The sequence below is a fragment of the Ranitomeya imitator genome, chromosome 1, assembly GCF_032444005.1.
Source record: "Ranitomeya imitator isolate aRanImi1 chromosome 1, aRanImi1.pri, whole genome shotgun sequence".
NCBI lineage: Eukaryota > Metazoa > Chordata > Amphibia > Anura > Dendrobatidae > Ranitomeya > Ranitomeya imitator.
This window is the reverse complement of record NC_091282.1, coordinates 879,427,076-879,447,773: the sequence shown is the minus strand read 5'-3', so window position 1 is coordinate 879,447,773 and position 20,698 is coordinate 879,427,076. Positions and strand designations below refer to the sequence as shown.

General features: G+C 43.3%; 1 protein-coding gene across 11 annotated transcripts in view; it reads left to right on the top strand.

Moving 5' to 3' along the window:
• The window catches only part of SEC31A (SEC31 homolog A, COPII coat complex component), an 88,963-nt gene that overhangs the window by 6,431 nt on the left and 61,834 nt on the right, over positions 1 to 20,698 (top strand). For all 11 annotated transcript variants that reach the window (XM_069742949.1, XM_069742970.1, XM_069742976.1 and 8 more), the window contains exons 2-6: positions 8,764 to 8,843; positions 13,569 to 13,692; positions 14,210 to 14,408; positions 14,553 to 14,648; positions 17,739 to 17,879. In XM_069742949.1, the coding sequence (XP_069599050.1) occupies positions 8,765 to 8,843; positions 13,569 to 13,692; positions 14,210 to 14,408; positions 14,553 to 14,648; positions 17,739 to 17,879 (639 nt within the window). In that variant the 5' untranslated portion in view covers position 8,764. The remainder of the gene's footprint in view (positions 1 to 8,763; positions 8,844 to 13,568; positions 13,693 to 14,209; positions 14,409 to 14,552; positions 14,649 to 17,738; positions 17,880 to 20,698) is intronic.

Genomic DNA, 20,698 nt, shown 5'->3' with positions numbered 1-20,698 from the left:
CTCAACAGTTGGATCCCAAGCATTTTACTAAACACAACTGGGTATACCTTTAGATTACTTACCCTATGATCATCTAAGTGTGCCTAAGTAGAAATGTGGAGGTCTGGGTTTGTTGGTATTAACATTCTCCAGTAGCTGAAACTTTACAAGGTTAAGCTACAAGGCCGTTGTATCCGCTGGAGTTGTATGGACTACTATGGTCTGTTGTCCATTAGCCTGGATTCATACAATCTTATTTCATGGTCAACACATTGACCACAATGCTTGAACTGACTATGGCCTGAACTTAGAGCCTGATAGACACATAAGACAGTAAGTTTGGCCACAGTGATCTTTGTACAGACTGTGAACTGCCCCCGTCTGGACCTGATCTTAGGCCAGGTTTAAATAGCTACGGTAATTGAAAAGAGGGCCAGTCTTTTTTGCAAATTACTGATGTGACTGACTCCGTATGTTTATCCACATTGTAAATGGGTGCCGGTTGCCTTTACTTTGCAGACATAATTCTGGCCCATTTTTCCACTTAAATTATCAGTGAGTCTGGAACATTGCACTGGCACACTGGCAATGATTGGTTTGTGTGCGATGTGTGGCCCATATGGAGAAGACATGAACAAATTATGTGTTCTTCTCATCGAGCCCGTAAATGTTCACTTCTTGCTTCCAGTGTGACTGTGGAAAATTGATGGCATGCTCTACTATGTGTATTCATGGTTGCTACATTGTTATTTTCCATTGAAATGCAGGTTCAGTCAGGGAGATTTATAACTGTGCCGAGGTCCAACTAAAAGAAACTGACTAGTAAGAACACTGAAATGTTCTCCTTCCCATGTAGTGTCCCCCAATGTATGGAAACCATCTTTGTTGTCCAAAGCATCCAATTACAAAACATCCTTCATTTTACCAGATCTGATGGCTAAACACGTATTGGTTTCTATGAGCAACAACCGTTTTTTCTTTTAGTTTTCATAAATGAGACAGTGTGTGATTCATTAATTCATGATGTAACCTCTGTAGAAGTCTTCAAGTATGGATGAATATGAGCACACACACATTTAGGCCCTGATTCATCAACATTTTTACATTAAAAAAAGTGACGAAAACACTTTGAAAAGTTGAAAAATTTTGGCATAACTTGGAGTTGTGCCAAAGTGTTGGAACGTTTGGCGTTTTCATGCCAGCTGTGCCTGAATGGGTGAAGCTGGGGTGTTGGCAAGACTCCACAGCTCGTCCAAGGCCACGTGCATATGTTGAGTATTTGGGTTTTTACCTCAGTATTTGTAAGCCAAAACCTCAGCTTGATTTACAGTGCTCATTTACCCAGTTAATCGTATCTTAGGGCACATTTAGACAAACCAGAAAATAAGTCTTCTCCATTATTGGTTATGAACCTCCCTTTACAGTTCAGCAATCATCCAAGGAACTAGCAAAATATTTATTTGTCAGGTGATTCAGTTCTTAGGCGTTTTGCAAATAATTGCTGCGGATTGCATGGTATTGTATAAGCCCAGACCAACCATATTTGTGATCGATCTGTGCACTTTGAATTGTGGCCCCATAAAAATGCCAGAAGCTGTCACCTCGGGTCAGGAGACCTGCGGCCAGTTCAAGCATTAGCGGGGGTCCTTTAGCAGACTGATGTGCGCAGATGTCTGAATGAGCTCTTAAAGGCAATCTGTCACCCCCTTGGACGTACCTAATCTATTAATATGAGCATGCAGGTTCATGAATACTTAAAATAGTCATACATGTATGCCTCCTATTCCTGCCGGTGCAGAAGAAACAAGAAGCCAATGCCCACGGAAGGGCGGAAAAGTAACATGGAATATCGCAACTGCAGGGCGCAACCACTAGACGTCACAGGGCAAAGTGATGCTGATGGGAGACGACAGGTACACTAATGAACACCGGGAGCAGCGCTTTCTTCCCGGCACCGTGCACCTCAGAGCCTAAAAGAATGCATTAACACAAATTTGTGCACAACAAGACTGCAGATATGAGGCATACAGGTAGGACTATTTCAAGCATTCTAGTACCTGTATGCCCATATTAATAGGTGAGGTACGTCCAAGGGGGTGACGGATCCCCTTTAATGATTTTGGCCCATCTTAGTTCAGTTTACACTTAAAGCTGACTTGCAAAATGTCTGTCTTGATAAATAGGGACCTGAGTGTTTTTATCACTGGCATTTCTAATTGCTGATAAGATTCACTGAAGCTCACAGTGGACATATAGCAGAAAAGGTTCAAAGTGCAAACTTCAGTTTATGCTTCAGTACACATCCACGTGGAATTACTGGCAGCATTTTACCTGCAGCTAAGCCATTGTATGCCCATTTGGTCAGCGCTCTCCTCACATAGTGTGTGTATCTTATTGAAGTTCTCACACATTGCTATAGGTTTGTTTTCACAGGGCTCTATGCAGAATGAGCTCCCTGAGAGTCCGCCAATAAGGTAATTCTGACAGTAGGATGTAGGCTCCTTTCATACACATCAGCTACAATGCACGTGGCCCCTGCCATCTTTTCACTTTCTCTCTGCATGGTTATATGATTGTGTAGGGAAACGGTGAGAACATTTCTGTGGTACGGGACGGGTGCAGTTTTTGGCTACAGAGTGGTCGTTGCGTGTAAACAAAGGACATTTCTGTTCTCTATGCATTGAAATGACTTTAACCGATAATAAAGAGCTAGAGGTCACTTAACCACATGTGCCTCCAGAGGAACAGAGTCAATTTATAAAGGGCATCTGTCATGTTAAAAACCGCTGTTAAACTGCAGAAATTGGGGTAGTCTGTGGGTTAATAGTGTTCCCTGCAGCCACTGCATTGAAAGCCCGTTTGCCTTGAAGAGATTAGCTATACTTGCCGGCAGCCTCCAGCTTTCAGTCATAGAGATGCGTCTGTAACCATGCACCTTCACTAACTGACAGCCAGCTGTACTGATGCACTGCTGAGCCGGCTGTCAGTCAGTGTCAGGGCGTGGTTACAGCCGCGGCTCACTACATTCTGAGCTGTGACTGAAGCTGCGCCGTCCGCACTTCTGTGACTGAAAGCCTGAGACTGCTGGGAAGAATAAAGTTAATTTTCTCCACTCAGCCAAGCTCTCAATATGGCAGCCAAATGGCTTCAGAACGCTATTAACCCGCAGTTTAATAGTGTTTTTTGACATAACCGGTTTCCTTTAATAGCAAGTAAATTGTGAATTTTCTTCATTTCTCATGGGCTGTACAATGATTTAACCATCTGTGTGTGGGGAAGAACCACTTTAAGTAAAAAATACAAAATATTAACTAACTTCAACCACCGTATTTAAAGCATGGCTACAGCTGTGTTGCTTTAAAGAAGCCCTCCTCCCATCCAAATTTGTTATCCTCTTAATGGATTGCAATAATTACATTATACAGCACTGTGCACTTACAATTGCTCATTTTCCCTCCTACCTTACTAATTCTATTAAAAACCTAGCCACACCCCCCCCACCCCCCCTCAAACAAAAAAAAACAAACAAAACTTGTTGGCTTGCATCAAAATTGCTCCACCCAAAGACGTAGCGATGGTCAGTTGTGCCCCAGTTACAGGATGGGAAGCATGTAGGGCGCCACAGTTGGCAACTGGCTATGATCGTAGAGAGGAGCCCTCTTGTTTTGGTGGTTTTAACTTGGTATGGTAATTCACAGAACAGTAGGAACTGGCACACAAAAAAAAATCGCACGAGCTGCACCATCATCCACTTCATGACCTAAATATCACATTTGGTGGTCAGCTATGGGCTGTGGACTCTATATTCATTTTATGAAAATGTGAGCCCAGCTATGCATGTGACCAACCTTCAGCCGTTCTCTAACTATGGCCACTATCCAGCTCATGGAGGTGTGCTATCCTATCCCATGGATGTGTCACACCCCATAGATCTGCTGTTGGTGGCCTAAAGTACTGGACAACCCCTTTAATAAAGCCATCTTTTGCAAGGTAAAAACCAAGCACAAGCTATGCAAATCACTGCTAAACCATGAATGTTCTGCCCTTAAAACTTAGTTGTAGGACATTCCACCCAATATAGGGTTCTTCTGGCATTTGCCAGATCCACGTTTCAGGCTGGTATATGGTAAATATACCACCCCAGAGTACACATTCACTCCATAATCATATGCTCTGTATCCCAGCGATTGGCACAGCACATGATGATTCCGTTAAAAACCACATGAGTTTTTTTTTAAGTGTGTTTCTGCTGCAGAAACAATAAAAACGCCTGCAATCCGCACCTAAATCAGCACACAAAAATAGAAATGTATGCTGTGGTTTTTACTGTTTATACAACCATTGACATTGTTTCCATGTTAGAATTTACAAGGGTCTAAATCTAGTTTGATTTGCTGCAATAATCACACAATTCAAGCACAACTGACCCACAACTGAGTCCCGAACCTAAGGATTTCAGGAGGGTAGGCAGTAGAATTGGAGTAATCAATTCTAACATCTGTAGTAGGCAGTCATGGCACTCTATCCTTTAAAAAACTTTTGTGGGCACCCTTTATTTTTACTTGTGACGCAGCTGTTTCCATTGGGTGAGGAGTGGGTGCTGACCTCCCATCCGTCTCAGAGCTTTCACTTTGCGTGTAAAAACTAGGGTTTCCTGTAAGAAGATGCTGACATGATGAGGCCATATAGCTTCACCCAGAAGGCTCAATAAGCAGACCTCTGGTGTATGAGGGATAGGGGTCATAGAAATGTCTGGTAGGGCCACCAGCACCTATTCCTCCCAGAAAAGAATGTAATAACTAACCTATGCCTTGTGCCAAAAATAAACATTAAGTGCCATTTATCGGTGGCATTTGTTGTGGCACTGACTCCTCATTTTTTGCAAACCTTGGGGACAGAGATAACCTTGATGGACAAAGTAGGGGTTTTGTTATTCCCAGCAGGACAGACATGCAGTGAGGATTCTAATGCCTCTTCACGATCCTCTGATGTCAAGTTTGGAATTTGGGCTTTCCGTCTCTCGTCTACAGCTAGAAGATTGGGAGAAAAGTCTTGCACAATATAGATATGTATTATAGGGTTTCACACTCTCCGGCATTGGGTAGCATTCACACAGGCAATGCAGTTTTGATCCTTACACATGTACTTTTTGTTGCTTTCCACTGGTTGCACTGCACCAAAAGAAACTCTTAGGCTATGTGCACACGTTCAGGATTTTTTGCGTTTTTTCGGCGGTTTTCCGCTGAAAAAACGCTTACATTAAGCATTCCATCATTTTAATGCATTCCGCAATTTTTGTGCCCATGCTGCATTTTTTTGCACGAGAAAAACACATCACGGTAAAAAACGCTGCAAGTTCATTAATTTTGCAGAAAATCGGCGGATTTGCCGCTATATTATTGCATTGGGAAGCTCCGGAAAAAATTGCGCAAAAAACGTGGGCGGATTTCCTGCGCAGGGAGTCCGGTTTTGCTGAGGAAAATCATGCAGACATTCTGCAACGTGTGCACATAACCTTAAACATAAACCCCGAGCACTTGTCCAGGCGTTAACGAAACAGAACAGACCCTTGGCTACTCGTACATGGCTGAGCTAGTCCCAGCTCGGCGAAGCAAAACATCTATTGTCCATAGAAACCACTAATACTTGTGGTTCCCTGCCTGTGCAGACTCTACACAGAGAGGGATTCTGGCCTGTCTCTCTCTTAAGCTCCAAGACACATCCAGTCTGGTCTGCTTCCCTGAGCTGACTGCCTAAGGTGACCAGGAAGCCTGGTTATATGCAGGCCTGGCCAGGTGATCTAATCGGAACACGTAGAGCAAGGATTTAACCCTAGCCTACCTGGCATTGCTTCACTATATAATGCAAATATTAGGCCTTTGGGCCGCTTAGTAGAATAGTTGCCTGTTGGAGGGTACTGTGAGACTGGTCATATAGTGTTAGGGAAGTGGCTGCAGAGGGAATCGCAGCTGTAAATATCTTTAGAATGGTAGTTCATAGGCCTCCTATATCTATGGGAATGATTGAATAACACCATTCATATATAGATCTCCTAGAGTACTGATGTTATGTGACTTCCAGAAGTTACTCTCCTACAGTGCTAGCCAATGACTTATTCCCGAGAGGCATGGCTGGAAGAAACTTCTGGTGGAGATTCATCTCTTTGGCTTCATGCACGCTACACCTGTATTGATAACTTATGGATCAGGATTAGTGATGAGCGAGTGTACTCGTTGCTTGGGTTTTCCCGAGCACGCTCGGGTGGTCTCCGAATATTTGTTAGTGTTCGGAGATTTAGTTTTCATCGCCGCAGCTGCATGATTTACAGCTACTAGCCAGGCTGAGTAAATGTGGGGGTTGCCTGGTTGCTACTGAACCGCCGCACAACCAACTCTACCCTCTCCTAGTGTATCCTCACCCATCCCCTGCAGACTGTGAGCCCTCGCAGGCAGGGTCCTCCCTCCTTATGTACCTGTGTGCCTTGTTTTTTGCTCATGTTTAATGTATTTGTCTATATTTGCCCCCTTTTCACATGTAAAGCGCCATGGAATAAATGGCACTATAAATCTTTATAATAACAATAATAAAAAGGGGTTGTGTGGTCCAAAATGATAAGTCTGAAGTCACTCTGTGTGACTGCAGACTTCTGAATCTTCCCAGTGCCTTCACTGTGCGCTGCAAGGATTCCCCTATTTCTGAGCCGGTACCGGAGGGCATTTCTGAGTTCCTAGCCAGAACTCGACCAGTGGGTTTGGCCTCTCTCCATACACTTGTCTTTTTATATAGTGTATGGAAACTTCTAGTTTCAACTGTATATACCGTATTTTCCGGCGTATAAGACGACTTTTTAACCCCTGAAAATCTTCTTAAAAGTCGGGGGTCGTCTTGTACGCCAGGTGCAGACACCAATGTATATATGGTGGGTGGAGGGAAGTGGTCCCTATGACGAAGAGGGGGCGTCTCACAGGAAAGTGTGAGTGGAGTATCCCCCATTACCTCATTGTAGCTGCAGCGTGGGGTCTCTGTGCTGGGAGCGGCGGTGGTTGCTCCTCTTTGTGCCGCGTGGGTGCTGTGCTGTGGGGCGGAGGCTCCTCTTCGTGCAGCGTCGGGGCTCTGTGCTGTGGGGCGGCGGGAGACGAGATCTGAATCTGAGCATGCGCCTCCCCCAGCAGCCATTTTCCCGGAGGCCACCGCATCGCAGCAATGGAGCTGCCGGGGCCTCTGGGCTTTGAGGAAATGCCGGTGAAGCCCCGACTGACTCTGCAGTAAGATACGCCGCTGCCGCCCCACAGCACAGAGACCCCACGCTGCAGCTACAATGAGGTAATGGGGGATACTCCACTCACACTTTCCTGTGAGACCGCCCCCTCTTCGTCATAGGGACCACTCCCCCAACCCCCCTCCCGCCCCCCCCAAAAGGCACATTAGTCACCGGACCTATAAGACAACATACAGCGTATAAGAAGACCCCCTGACTTTTAAGAAGATTTTATATTTTAACTGGAAAAGTTGGGGGGTCGTCTTATACGCCCAGTCGTCTTGGACGCCGGAAAATACGGGTAATTAGTGTCTTGTGTGTAGTTTACAGTACATGTATTTAGCTAATAAATAAATGAAAACAATTATGTGGGGTCGCCCCTATTTGTGATAACCAGCAAAGGTAGCAGACAGCTGGGGGCGCTTATGTTATCCGGCAGTCAAGGTCCATGATAATTGGGCCTTTCCGAGCCCAAAAATACCAGCCTGCAGCTGCCTCAGAATTGGTGCATCCATTACATGCACCAATTCTGGCGCTTTGCCTCGGCTCTTCCCGATTGCCCTGGAGCGGTGGCAATTGGGGTAATGGTAGTTGAGATTGATGACGGCTGTGATTTGTCAAAAATCACAACTGCCATAAAGCCATAGGGTGGGTTAGTATTGGAGAGGTGTCTATTAGACACCACCATTACTAACCCGGTAATAAAAACACACACACAGAAAAAAAAAACAATTTTATTTGAATAAAGACTCCCCCACATTAGCCCTGGTTCACGATCTGTTGTCCATAAACTTCAAAGTTAAAAAAACGGGTCCAGCTGAAATCAGTTTTTTAGAAAAAGACAAAAAAGTTGTCTGCAGTACTTTTCTCTCGTCAACGAATTGCTGCTGGATCCGTTCTTACGGATCATTACTGGAAATGTGAACATGGACCCTTACATGGTTGTAAATCCACTCAACTGCTCTCTGCTGTGACTGGTAGGCGGCCGTACCAACATGGTATCCTCCCATTTGTTCTAGAAATAGGTGAATCACTTGGTGATAAATGATGTTGACCTGCCACTCCATACTATAACTTTGACATATGCCAATCTATAATTGAGCGTAGCTTGTGAATCCTCTTGGTTATGGGCAGAGTGGTGACTCAGCTACGAGCAGGACTTGGATTCAGATCTTAGAGGGGAAAACATTGCATGGAGTCTGTATGCTCTCCCCACGGTTGTCTGCTATCCTCTGAGCACTCCTGTGGCCTCCTACACTCCAAGGACATGTAGTACCGATAGGGAATTTAGATAATGAGCCCCAATGGGGAGAGCGATGCAGAATAAGACAATGTAAATTCAGCATTATTGTATGTTCTATTCTTGTATAATGCGGTCACGTCTTATATACCCGCTCCCGAGTTGGGTCATGATATGTGCGTTCTAGTTAGATTAGTTGGTTGGTCTTTTTTCAGCCTATGTATCTATGTCCACAGCCACTTGTCTGGCTTAGTAATTCTCCAATCTTTGTTTTTTTTCTATGTAGAATGAAATTAAAAGAAATTGACCGTACGGCCATGCAGGCCTGGAGCCCCTCGGAGCAACACCCCATATACCTAGCGACAGGTGAGTACATGCTGTCTAGTGTACGTATGCTTCACCATCAAGCGAAGATACTTGTGCTGGAAAAGTCTTTATTCCACATAGATCATGTATCTAGGTGTCCCATCTTCTAGTGCGTGAGGGCACATTTCTTCGGCATAGCTCCTATAGTAACTGATAGGATCTATAGATAGAGCCCTATGTCTATGAATTTGGTAAAATGCTTCAAAGCAAAGAAATATGATTTTCTTTCCAAATGCAATTGATTTACATTCCCCCTCTTTTGGTGCAGAAAAATATGAATTCTATATGGATTTTGAATAATATACTGGGCCAGCTTGGCTCAGTGGTTAGTACTGTTGCTTGCTTTGCAGCGCTGGACTGCTAGGTTCAAATCCCATCAAGGAAGGACAACATCTTGAAGGAGTTTGTGTGTTCTCCCCGTTTTTGCGTGTGTCTCCCTCCAGGTTCTCCGGTTTCCTCCCACACTCCAAAGTCAAACTGATAGGGAATCTAGATTGTGAGCCTCAATGGGTGAACATGATGTCGCTATATAAGTATAATAATATAGCAGGGTATTTTAGCCCCTTAAGGACCAGAGGTGTATCCGTTTTTGAGTTTACATTTTTTGCTCCCCTTCTTTCCATGGCCGTAACTTTTTTTTTTGGGTCAAAATAGCGATATGAGGGCTTGTTTTTTGCTGGACGAGTTGTAATTTTGAACGACACCATTGGTTTTACCATGTCTTGTAGTCGAAAATGGGAAAAAAAATTCCAAATGCAGTGAAATTGCAAAAAAAAAGTGCAATCCCTCACTTGTTTTCTGTTTGGCTTTTTACTAGGTTCACTAAATGTTAAAACTGACCTGATATTATGATTCTCCAGGTCATTACGAGTTCATAGGCACCAAACATGTCTAGGTTCTTTTTTTATTTAAGTGATAAAAAAAAATTCCAAACTTCGTTAAAAGAAACAATTACGCCATTTTCCGATACCCGTAGCGTCTCCATTTTTCATGATTTCGGGTTGGGTGAGGGCTTATTGTTTGCGTAGCGAGTGGATATTTTTATTGATACCATTTTGGTGCAGATATGTTCTTTTGATCGCCCGTTATTGCATTTTAATACAATGTTGCGACGGCTAAAAAAAAAAAAAAAGTAATTCTGGCGTTTTGATTTTTATTCTGACTACGCCGTTTAGCGATCAGGTTAATCCTTTTCTCTATCGCCTCATTGGGGGACACAGGAACCATGGGTGTATGCTGCTGCCACTACAAGGCTGACACTATGCAAATAAAAAAGTTAGCTCCTCCTCTGCAGTGTACACCCCACCGACTGGCATTATACTCTTCAGTTTAGCTTAGTGTCAGTAGGAGGTGGACACTGGTCTTTCATTAGACCCCTATCTACCTCAATGTGCATCGTTTTCTTTCAGGTTTTCCGGCGTCAGCTTCCCTGCACTGACTGTCAGCGCCGGCAGTAAAGCAGAGCACAGCGGTGACGTCACCGCTGTGCTCTGCTTTACGGCCGGCGCTGACACAGTCAGTGCGGGAAGCTGACGGCGGGGGACATGACAGACATCGGAATGTGAGTATGTACTGTTTTTTTTTTTTTTTTTTTAACTTTTACAATGGTAACTAGGGTAAATATCGGGTTACTAAGCGCGGCCCTGCACTTAGTAATCCAATGTTTACCCTGGTTACCCGGGGACTTCGGCATGGTGGAAGACAGTTTCAACGATGCTGAAGTCGTTCCCCTGATCGTTGGTCGCTGGAGAGAGCTGTCTGTGTGACAGCTCCCCAGCGACCACACAACGACTTACCAACGATCACGGCCAGGTCGTATCGCTGGTCGTGATCGTTGGTAAGTCGTTTAGTATAACGGTACGTTAAGGGTTAGAATTAGGGTTAGGGTTGCAATTAGTGTTAGGGTTAGAATTAGGGTTAAAACTAGGGTTAGGGTTAGAACTAGGGTTAGAATTAGGGTATGTGCAAACAGTGCGGATTTGGCTGCGGATTCGCAGCATTTTTCTGTGCGGTGTACAGTACCATGTAAACCTATGGAAAAGCAAATCTGCTGTGCTTATGGTGCGGAAAATACCGTGCGGAAACGCTGAGTTGTATTTTCCGCAGCATGTCAATTCTTTGTACGGATTCCGCAGTGTTTTACACCTGCGCCTCAATAGGAATCCGCAGGTGTAAAACCGCATGTGAAATCCATACAAAAAACGCAGGAAATCCAAGGTAAATCCGCAGGTAAAACGCAGTGCGTTTTACCTGCGGATTTTTCAAAAACCGTGCTGAAAAATCCGCACACAAATCTGCAACATGGGCACATAGCCTTAGGGCTGGGGTTGGAATTAGAGTTAGGGTTGGGGTTGGAATTAGAGATAAGATTATGGTTAGCGGTGTGTTGGGGTTAGGTTTAGGCTTTTGGTTAGGTTTATGGTTAAGGTTGGGATTAGGGCTAGGGGTGTGTTGGGGTTAGGTTTTGAGTTAGAATTGAGGGGTTCCCACTGTTTAGGCACATCAGGGGGTCCCAAACGCGACATGGCGCCCCCATTGATTCCAGCCAATTTCGCGTTCAAAAAGTCAAATGTTGCTCCCTCCCTTCTGAGCTCTGCCGTGCGCCCAAACAGTGGTTTACCCCTACATATGGGGCATCAGCGTACTCAGGTCAAATTGGACAACTTTTGGGGCCCAATTTCTCCTGTTACCCTTGTGAAAATAAAAAATAGCGAACTAAAAAAATCATTTTTGAGGAACAAAAAAAGATTTTTTTTATTTTCACGGCTCTACGTTATAAACTTCTGTGAAGCACTTAGGGGTTCAAAGTGCTCACCACACATCTATATAAGTTCCTTGGGGGGTCTAGTTTCCAAAATGGGGTCACTTGTGGGGAGTTTTTTCTGTTTAGGCACATCAGGGGCTCTGCAAACGCAACGTGACGCCTGCAGACCAACGCCTGCAGACCATTCCATCAAAGTCTGCATTTCAAAACGTCACTACTTCCTTTCCGAGCCCCGACGTGTGCCCAAACAGTGGTTTACCCCCACATATGGGGTATCAGCGTACTCAGGACAAACTGGACAACAACTTTTGGGGTCGAATTTCTCCTGTTACCCTTGTAAAAATAAAAAATTGCGGGCTAAAAAATAATTTTTGAGGAAAGAAAACTGATTTTTTATTTTCACGGCTCTGCGTTATAAACTTCTGTGAAGCACTTGGGGGTTCAAAGTGCTCACAGCACATCTAGTTTAGTTCATTGGGAGGTCTAGTTTCCAAAATGGGGTCACTTGTGGGGAAGCTCCAATGTTTAGGCACACAGGGGCTCTCCAAACGTGACATGGTGTCCGCTAACGATTGAAGCTAATTTTTCATTCAAAAAGTCAAATGGCGCTCCTTCCCTTCCGAGCCCTGCCGTGCGCCCAAACAGTGGTTTACCCCCACATATGAGGTATCGGTGTACACAGGAGAAATTGCCCAGCAAATTTTATAATCCATTTTATCCTGTAGCCCATGTGAAATTGAAAAAAATTGAGGCTAAAAGAAATTTTTTATGAAAAAGTACTTTTTCATTTTTACGGATCAATTTGTGAAGCACCTGGGGGTTCAAAGTGCTCACTATGCAGCTAGATAAGTTCCTTGGGGCGTCTAGTTTCCAAAATGGGGTCACTTGTGGGGGAGCTCCAATGTTTAGGCACACACGGGCTCTCCAAACGCGACATGGTGTCAGCTAAAGATTGGAGCCAATTTTTCATTCAAAAAGTCAAATGGCGCTCCTTCCCTTCCGAGCCCTGTTGTGCACCCAAACAGTGGTTCCCCCCCACATATGGGGTATCAGTGTACTCAGGACAAATTGGACAACTTTTGGGGTCCATTTTGTCCTTTTACCCTTGGGAAAATAAAAAAATTGTTGCTAAAAGATCATTTTTGTGACTAAATTTAAATGTTCATTTTTTCCTTCCATGTCGCTTCTGCTGCTGTGAAGCACCTGAAGGGTTAATAAACTTCTTAAATGTGGTTTTGAGCACTTTGAGGGGTGCAGTTTTTAGAATGGTGTCACTTTTGGGTATTTTCAGCCATATAGACCCCTCAAACTGACTTCAAATGTGAGGTGGTCCCTAAAAAAAATTTTTTTTGTAAATTTTGTTGTAAATATGAGAAATCGCTGGTCAAATTTTAACCGTTATAACTTCCTAGAAAAAATAAATTTTGTTTCAAAAAGTATGCTGATGTAAAGTAGACATGTGGGAAATGTTCCTTATTAACTATTTTGTGTCACATAACTCTCTGGTTTAACAGAATAAAAATTCAAAATTTGAAAATTGCGAAATTTTCAAAATTTTCGCCAAATTTCCTTATTTTTCCCACAAAAAAAGTGAAAATTATCGACCTAAATTTACTACTAACGTGAAGCCCAATATGTCACGAAAAAACAATCTCAGAATCGCTAGGATCCATTGAAGCGTTCCTGAGTTATTACCTCATAAAGGGACACTGGTCAGAATTGCAAAAAACGGCCAGGTTATTAAGGTCAAAATAGGCTGGGTCATGAAGGGGTTAATAGAGCTAAAGTTGTAGATGACAGAGTAGATAACATTGCTGTAGTTTTGTGGTCTATAGCTGATTCTCGCACAATAGAATGTCTGAGTGTAGACTTGGCGTACAGTTCCCATTTTTGATGAGGCGTGATGCCAGCCACCTCGTACACCTGTTATGTGACTGTATCCTTCTCTTCTGTGTTCCTAGGTACCTCTGCCCAGCAGCTTGATGCCACGTTCAGTACTAATGCGTCCTTAGAGATTTTTGAGCTGGATTTGGACGACCCCTCGTTGGATATGAAGTCTTGTGCTTCCTTCGCATCCTCTCATCGGTACTCAGTTTGCCTTTTGTATAAGTACATGTACGGCCATGTGTGTCGGGTCACAGCGTTATTAGGTACATCTGATACATTCGTAGAGCTGCCAGTGGGTCTTGACTATATTTTACTTTTTGATCTGCAGTATAGACATTTTGTCACATTCAGTGAGTCTCCTTGGCACCATTCAGAAAATGTCATGGCTTGAATGTAGGTGTTCCTCCATTACACTTCTTCCTCCAGGAACAAGCAAGAATTACCTTATAGAATCATAGCGCGCCGTTAATTTTTAACATCACGATTATGAATTTCGTACCAAATTCTCTGGCGCAGTTTGTTGTAAATAACTCGATCCGCACTTTACTCTCCACTGTTTTTGAGCTGCTGTACTGTCAATGCTGTAGTCAGTGCCGCAGCCAATAGCAGACACCCAGAGTAGTGACGGAAACATCCCCTTTAATTCTGTTACCTTACCTGCTAGGTATAGCTTTAGCCTTGTGCTTTTTTATAATCTGTGTTTCTTACTTTTTAGGTACCATAAGCTTATTTGGGGACCACATAGAATAGATTCGGAAGGCAACATTTCGGGTGTGCTAATTGCCGGAGGAGAGAATGGAAATGTAATTCTTTATGATCCCGCTAAGATATTGGCTGGGGACAGTAATGTGATGATCTCTCAGCAGGATAAACACACTGGGCCTGTCAGGGCTTTGGATGTGAACCCGTTCCAGGTACAGTCTCATAACTCGAATATTGGTGGGCGTCATTCAGACAAAGTGGGCAATCCCTCGCCTATACATTAGCACTTCTTATGTGCCTTCATTTGGGCTTCATCTTCAGTGGACAGATAATCATTTCTGCTTTTTCTCTTCTAGACAAATCTTTTTGCATCTGGGGCCAATGAATCTGAAATTTACATTTGGGATTGTAATAATTTAGCGGTCCCCATGACACCTGGAGCTAAATCTCAGGTAAGATAGTGGCCGCTCTAAGTCACCCGTTTAGAATATTTTTTTTGTCGGCCACAAGTGCCACTTCATGATACAGACAAGTATGACAGATGCTGATGGATGGCAGGTATCTGAGAGGTGCCACGTATGGAACCAGTCCAAAGATTGCCAAAACTTGCTCACGCAATGGTATTCTTTCTTCATCTTATGCTGTGCACATTGTAGATTCAGCCTAATGGCAGAAGACATTGAAGGACCACGAAGAAACGCGAAGTAAAGGAACATTGGGGGAAATAAAGCAGAATATGTGTTACACCTTAGTTTCTGAAAAGTGCCCCCTTTTACTCTGATGACCGCTTTCCACACACTTTGTATTCTCTCAGTTTCATCAGGTAACATCTGGAATGGTCTTCCAACAGTCTTGGAGGAGTTCCCAGAGATGCTGAGCCCTTGTGGGCTTCTCAGCCTTCACTCTGTGATCCAGCTCATCCCAAGCCGTCGTTATTGAGTTTAGGTTGGGTGATTATGGAGGCCATGACATCTGACACAACACTCCATCTCTCCTTCTTGGTTACACAGCCTGGAAATGTGTTTTGGATCATTGTCCTTTTGCAATACAAATGATGATCCCACTACCTACAACCATGATGGGATGCAGTGGCACTGCAGAATGCCTTGGCAGCCATGCTGGTTAACTGTGCTTTGTATTCGGAATAATTAACAAACAGCCCATCAAACATCCCCATACTTGTATTACGGCAGACACCACAAAGGTATTACCATCTGCTCACAGTTTGACTCTTTAGAACCCAGTACAGATTTCCACTGATTTAATGTCCAGTCCAGTGTTGCTTGGCCCAAATAGCTCTTTTTCTTTTCAACATGTTTGCAGTCTTCGGTATTGGCTTCTTTGCAGCAGTTCGATTGTATAGATCTGCTTCTTGCATTCTCCTCTGGGCAGTTGGTGTTGAAATGTGTTTGTGCCTCATTTATGAGGGTTGTTATCTTTGATGCTGTCAATTTGTGGTAACTGATGAACTTGTCCTCTGCAGCTGAGGTAATTCTTGGTCGTTCTCATGCGAGCCAGTTTCATCATAGTGATTGATGGTTTTCATGACTGCACTCGAGGATACCTTTAAGGTTCTAGGAATTTTCCAGATTGACTGACACTCATATCAGTAATGATAGACTTCTTTACTTAGTTGAGTGGTTCTTGCCACACTCTGGCTTAGAACAGTTGTAGAACACAATTTTTCACTATAAGGAGAACTAACAATTTCTGAAGGCCGGAGGATTCCAGAGATGAACTCTAGACAAGGCATTTGTTCATCGGAATCCATTCCAGGTGACTGATGAAGCTGCTTAGGAAAATGCTAGGAGTATAAAAATCTGCCATGATAGTTGGGTGGTAGGTCGTAGTTCTGCTGCCTTTAATCTGAATCTGCAATGTGCACATTCCAAAAGAGTAAAGAAAACCATTGCATGAACTTGTGTCCAATCTTGAGACTCATAGGGTACCGTCACACAGTGGCATTTTGATCGCTACGACGGCACGATTTGTGACGTTCCAGCGATATATCTGTGACGTTCCAGCGATCTCGCTGTGTCTGACACGCTCCTGCGATCAGGGACCCCGCTGAGAATCGTACGTCGTAGCAGATCGTTTGAAACTTTCTTTCGTCGTCTAGTGTGCTGCTGTGGCGGCATGATCGCATGGTGTAACAAAGGTGTGCACGATATTGTATACGATGTGCGCATAGTAACCAACGGCTTCTACATCGCAAACACGTTGTGAAGTTATCGCTCCAGCGTTGTACATTGCAAAGTGTGACCGCAGTCTACGACGCTGGAGCGATATTGTTACGATCCTGGAGCGTCACGGATCGTGCCGTCGTAGCGATCAAAATGCCACTGTGTGACGGTACCCTTAGGCTATGTGTTTTGGATTTTTTTCTTCTTTTGTCAGGTTTCAATCAATAGAAGCCCAGTTTTGGCCACAGAAAACCTGATGATCGGCTGTTTTGTGTGATTGCCATTTGGATTAATGGCATTGTTGTGAAGGATGACCACTTTCACAGACCAACAATGAATGACTAGCCATTCAGTAAACAGTGTGAAACCCCTATGGCTAGCTATCAGGGGTCTTCACGATGTCCATATGTTATCTGTGCTTTCAGAGTAGCAGGCAGTCTGGTTGTGGAGGGCTCCTGCTGCAGACCCTCTGGTGTCTAATTGCTTTGTAGTGCTTTCCCCAGATTCAGTGTATTCCGGGAATAACAAATAGTTTTGTAATATAATTGTAAGAAAATGATGGACGCAGCTTTGAACAGTGGCTTGCGGAGGAGATGTGTGCAGACGGTGTCTTCTGTGCGGTGCTATGGGAGCACTGAGATCTTTGTAATGTACAGAATGTAAGTGAAGACCACTGTCGGGGTTGGCCAGTTAAGGTCTTGGCGGATGGGTGGTGCGTCCACATCAACCATTGAATGCAGGCACTCTCTAATGGATCAGAGATCCTTTTTTTCTTACTTACACACCAGAAACATTTCATGAGAACTTTTAATTTAGTTTTTTTTTTGTTTTTTTAAAGGAATTTGTTACTATGTTTTTGTCACCTGAGAGCAGCATAATGTAATGTAGAGCCTGATTACAGCAATGTGTCTCTTGCTGGGCTGCTTGCTGTAGTTGTGATAAAATTATTGTATCAGCAGGACATTGTTACTAGAGGACTAAGAAACCTGCTGCCAGGTAGTCCTCAATACTCATGCGCTTTGTATAACCCCGCCCCAACCACTGGTTGGCAGCTTTCTGCCTATGCACAGTGTACACAGAAAGCTGCCAATCAGTGGTGTGGGTAGGGTTATACAGAGCTCAGCATTCAGAGAACTAACAGGTCTGCTGCAGAGAAAACATGGATTTTATCTAAGCTACAGCAAGCAGCCCAGTAAGTGATCTATCTGCCTCTTCATCGTGCTGTTCTCAGATGGGGCAGCAAAACATGGTGTCAAATTCCATTTAACTGAGACTTCCAGCAAACGTTCCCTTTTCTGCTAAATATTTAGCACTCTTCAATGTTAGCATGTTTAACATGTATGATATGAAATATTTCAGCCTCTAGAAGACATCAGCTGCATTGGATGGAACAGGCAAGTTCAGCACATTCTGGCTTCCACTAGCCCCAGCGGTCGAGCCACAGTTTGGGATCTTCGGAAAAATGAGCCCATTCTTAAAGTCAGCGACCACAGCAACAGGGTACAGTGAATACACAGATCCTTATTGCATCTCTTTAAGCATGTATATATTTATCATCTAATATATAAAGCTGAATGTGTGTGCATGTGTGTATGTCCGGGATTGGCATCTGCACCGTCGCAGCTACAACCACAAAATTTTGCACAGTCACACATCTGGAGCCCGAGAGCGTCATAGGCTATGTTGTGAGGCGAAATTTTAACCCCGCGCGTTCCAATTCACCAAACAATTTTGCCCCTTTCTACATAATGGGGAAAAAGTGAAAGGAAAAGTGTTGGAGGCGAATTGACAGCTGCCAGATGTGAACAAGGGGGACTTAAAAAAAGAGAGTGATGGCGCCAAAGAGTATATACTGTACAGTTGCTAAGGTGGGGCCCCGACATGGGATACTCACCACACACGGGGATATGAACACACACACAAAATGCGCCACACACTACCACGTGCTTGAACACATATACCACCCTCAGCACACATTTCACCACACATACACCAACCTCGATAAGAAAGAGAGGGGGCACCACAGATTCCAAGGGATCCAACCAGGTCTATATAATATGAACCATTTCAAAAAAGAAGAGAAAGAAATAGACCAAAAATCGGGGATCACCAGAGGCACGGATCAAGTAAAAAAAGGCAAATTTTATTCAAAAGTGTATAAACGGACACAGAAAACCACATAGAGCACACATTAAAAACATTTAAAACATTGGTCATCCATGTGACCTATACATGGTACACTTAGGCCCAAAATAGAGCCATCCCCCTGTATGAACCAACTCCCCAGTATCAATAGATGACAAATATAAAGAAAATCCTAACTATTACCGAGTGTGATGTCTATGTGAATGTATCTTTATTCATTTCTATGGCAATTGGGGTTCATGTCTAGATGACTCTTTTTTTTTTTTTATGTGTTTGCACCATGGATACTGCCTTCACTATAACATGGTGCATCTAGGCATTGTGGATCTCCTTACAAGTCATTGTGACATATGCTGAATGTGGTAGCTATATGACTATTTGTGTACTTGCCATTTAGCTCTCTTTTTCAATATATTTTTTGTATGATAAAATAAGGTGCTGTTCACATAGACATCACACTCGGTAATAGTTAGGATTTTCTTTATATTTGTCATCTATTGATACTGGGGAGTTGGTTCATACAGGGGGATGGCTCTATTTTGGGCCTAAGTGTACCATGTATAGGTCACATGGATGACCAATGTTTTAAATGTTTTTAATGTGTGCTCTATGTGGTTTTCTGTGTCCGTTTATACACTTTTGAATAAAATTTGCCTTTTTTTACTTGATCCGTGCCTCTGGTGATCCCCGATTTTTGGTCTATTTCTTTCTCTTCTTTTTTGAAACATACACCAACCTCGCCACATAAAAGTCGAAACACAAAAGTCGCCGCTCAAAACTCGCCACGCGCAAAACTCGCCACATGCAAAAACTAGGCTCACGCAAAACTCGCCACAAGTGCAAAACTCACCTCATGGAAAACTCGCCACACGCAAAACTTGCACACGTGGAAAAATTGCCACATGCACAAAAGTTGCAACACATGCAAAAGTTGCCTCACACAAAACTTGCACATACTCAAAAGGCACCACACATAAAACTCGCCACGCGCAAAACTCACCATGCGCAAAACTTGCACACAACTTGCTACACTAACCTGTCACATGCAACTTGACACACAAAAAGTTGCTACACGCATGTTGCCACACAAAACTCATCTCACAAAAGTCGCTACATGCATGTCGCCACACGCAACTCAACACACACAACTTGACAAACGAAACTCGCCCTAAAACACACACAAGTCTGGTATTATCCTTCAAAAATAAAAATCTGATTAATAAGCAGACAAACTACAAGAGCAACAAATGTACCATATAGGAAATACGGCAGCTGTCAGTCACACATGTCTATTATGTGTATGTGTGAGCTAATATATACTGCCAGGGGGAGGGCTTCCTGTTGGCTGGGGATTTATCAGGCTGCCAATTTATCTTACAAATACTGAGGTAAAAATACTGAGCAAATAACGTGTGAACGAGGTCTAATACAGGAGATGACACAGGTATATACTATATACAGGAGGAGATGACACACAGATATATACTATATACAGGAGAGATGACACACAGGTATATACTATATAGAGGAGGGGATGACATACAGGTACATACTTATATACAGGAGGAGATGACATACAGGTATATACTATATACAGGAGGAGATGACACACAGGTATATACTATATACAGGAGCAGATGACCTACAGATATATACTATATACAGGAGGAGATGACATACAGGTATATGCTATATATAGAAGATGACATACAGGTATATACTATATACAGGAGGAGATGACACACAGATATATACTATATACAGGGGAGATGACACACAGGTATATACTATATACAGGGGAGATGACACAGGTATATATTATTTACAGGAGGAGATGACATACAGGTATATACTATATATAGAAGGAGATGACATACAGGTATATACTATATATAGGAGGAAATGACATACAGGTATATACTATATACAGGAGATGACATACAGGTGTATACTATATATAAGGGAGATGACAAACATGTATATACTGAGGTGAAAATGAGAGGTGTGAGGTGAAAATGAGAGGTGTGAGGTGAAAATGAGAGGTGTGAGGTGAAAATGAGAGGTGTGAGGTGAAAACGAGTGGTGTGAGGTGAAAATGAAAAGGTGTGAGTGCAAATTAAGAGGAGTGAGGGAAAATAGTGGAGTGATCGGAAAATGACAGATGTGAGGTCGAA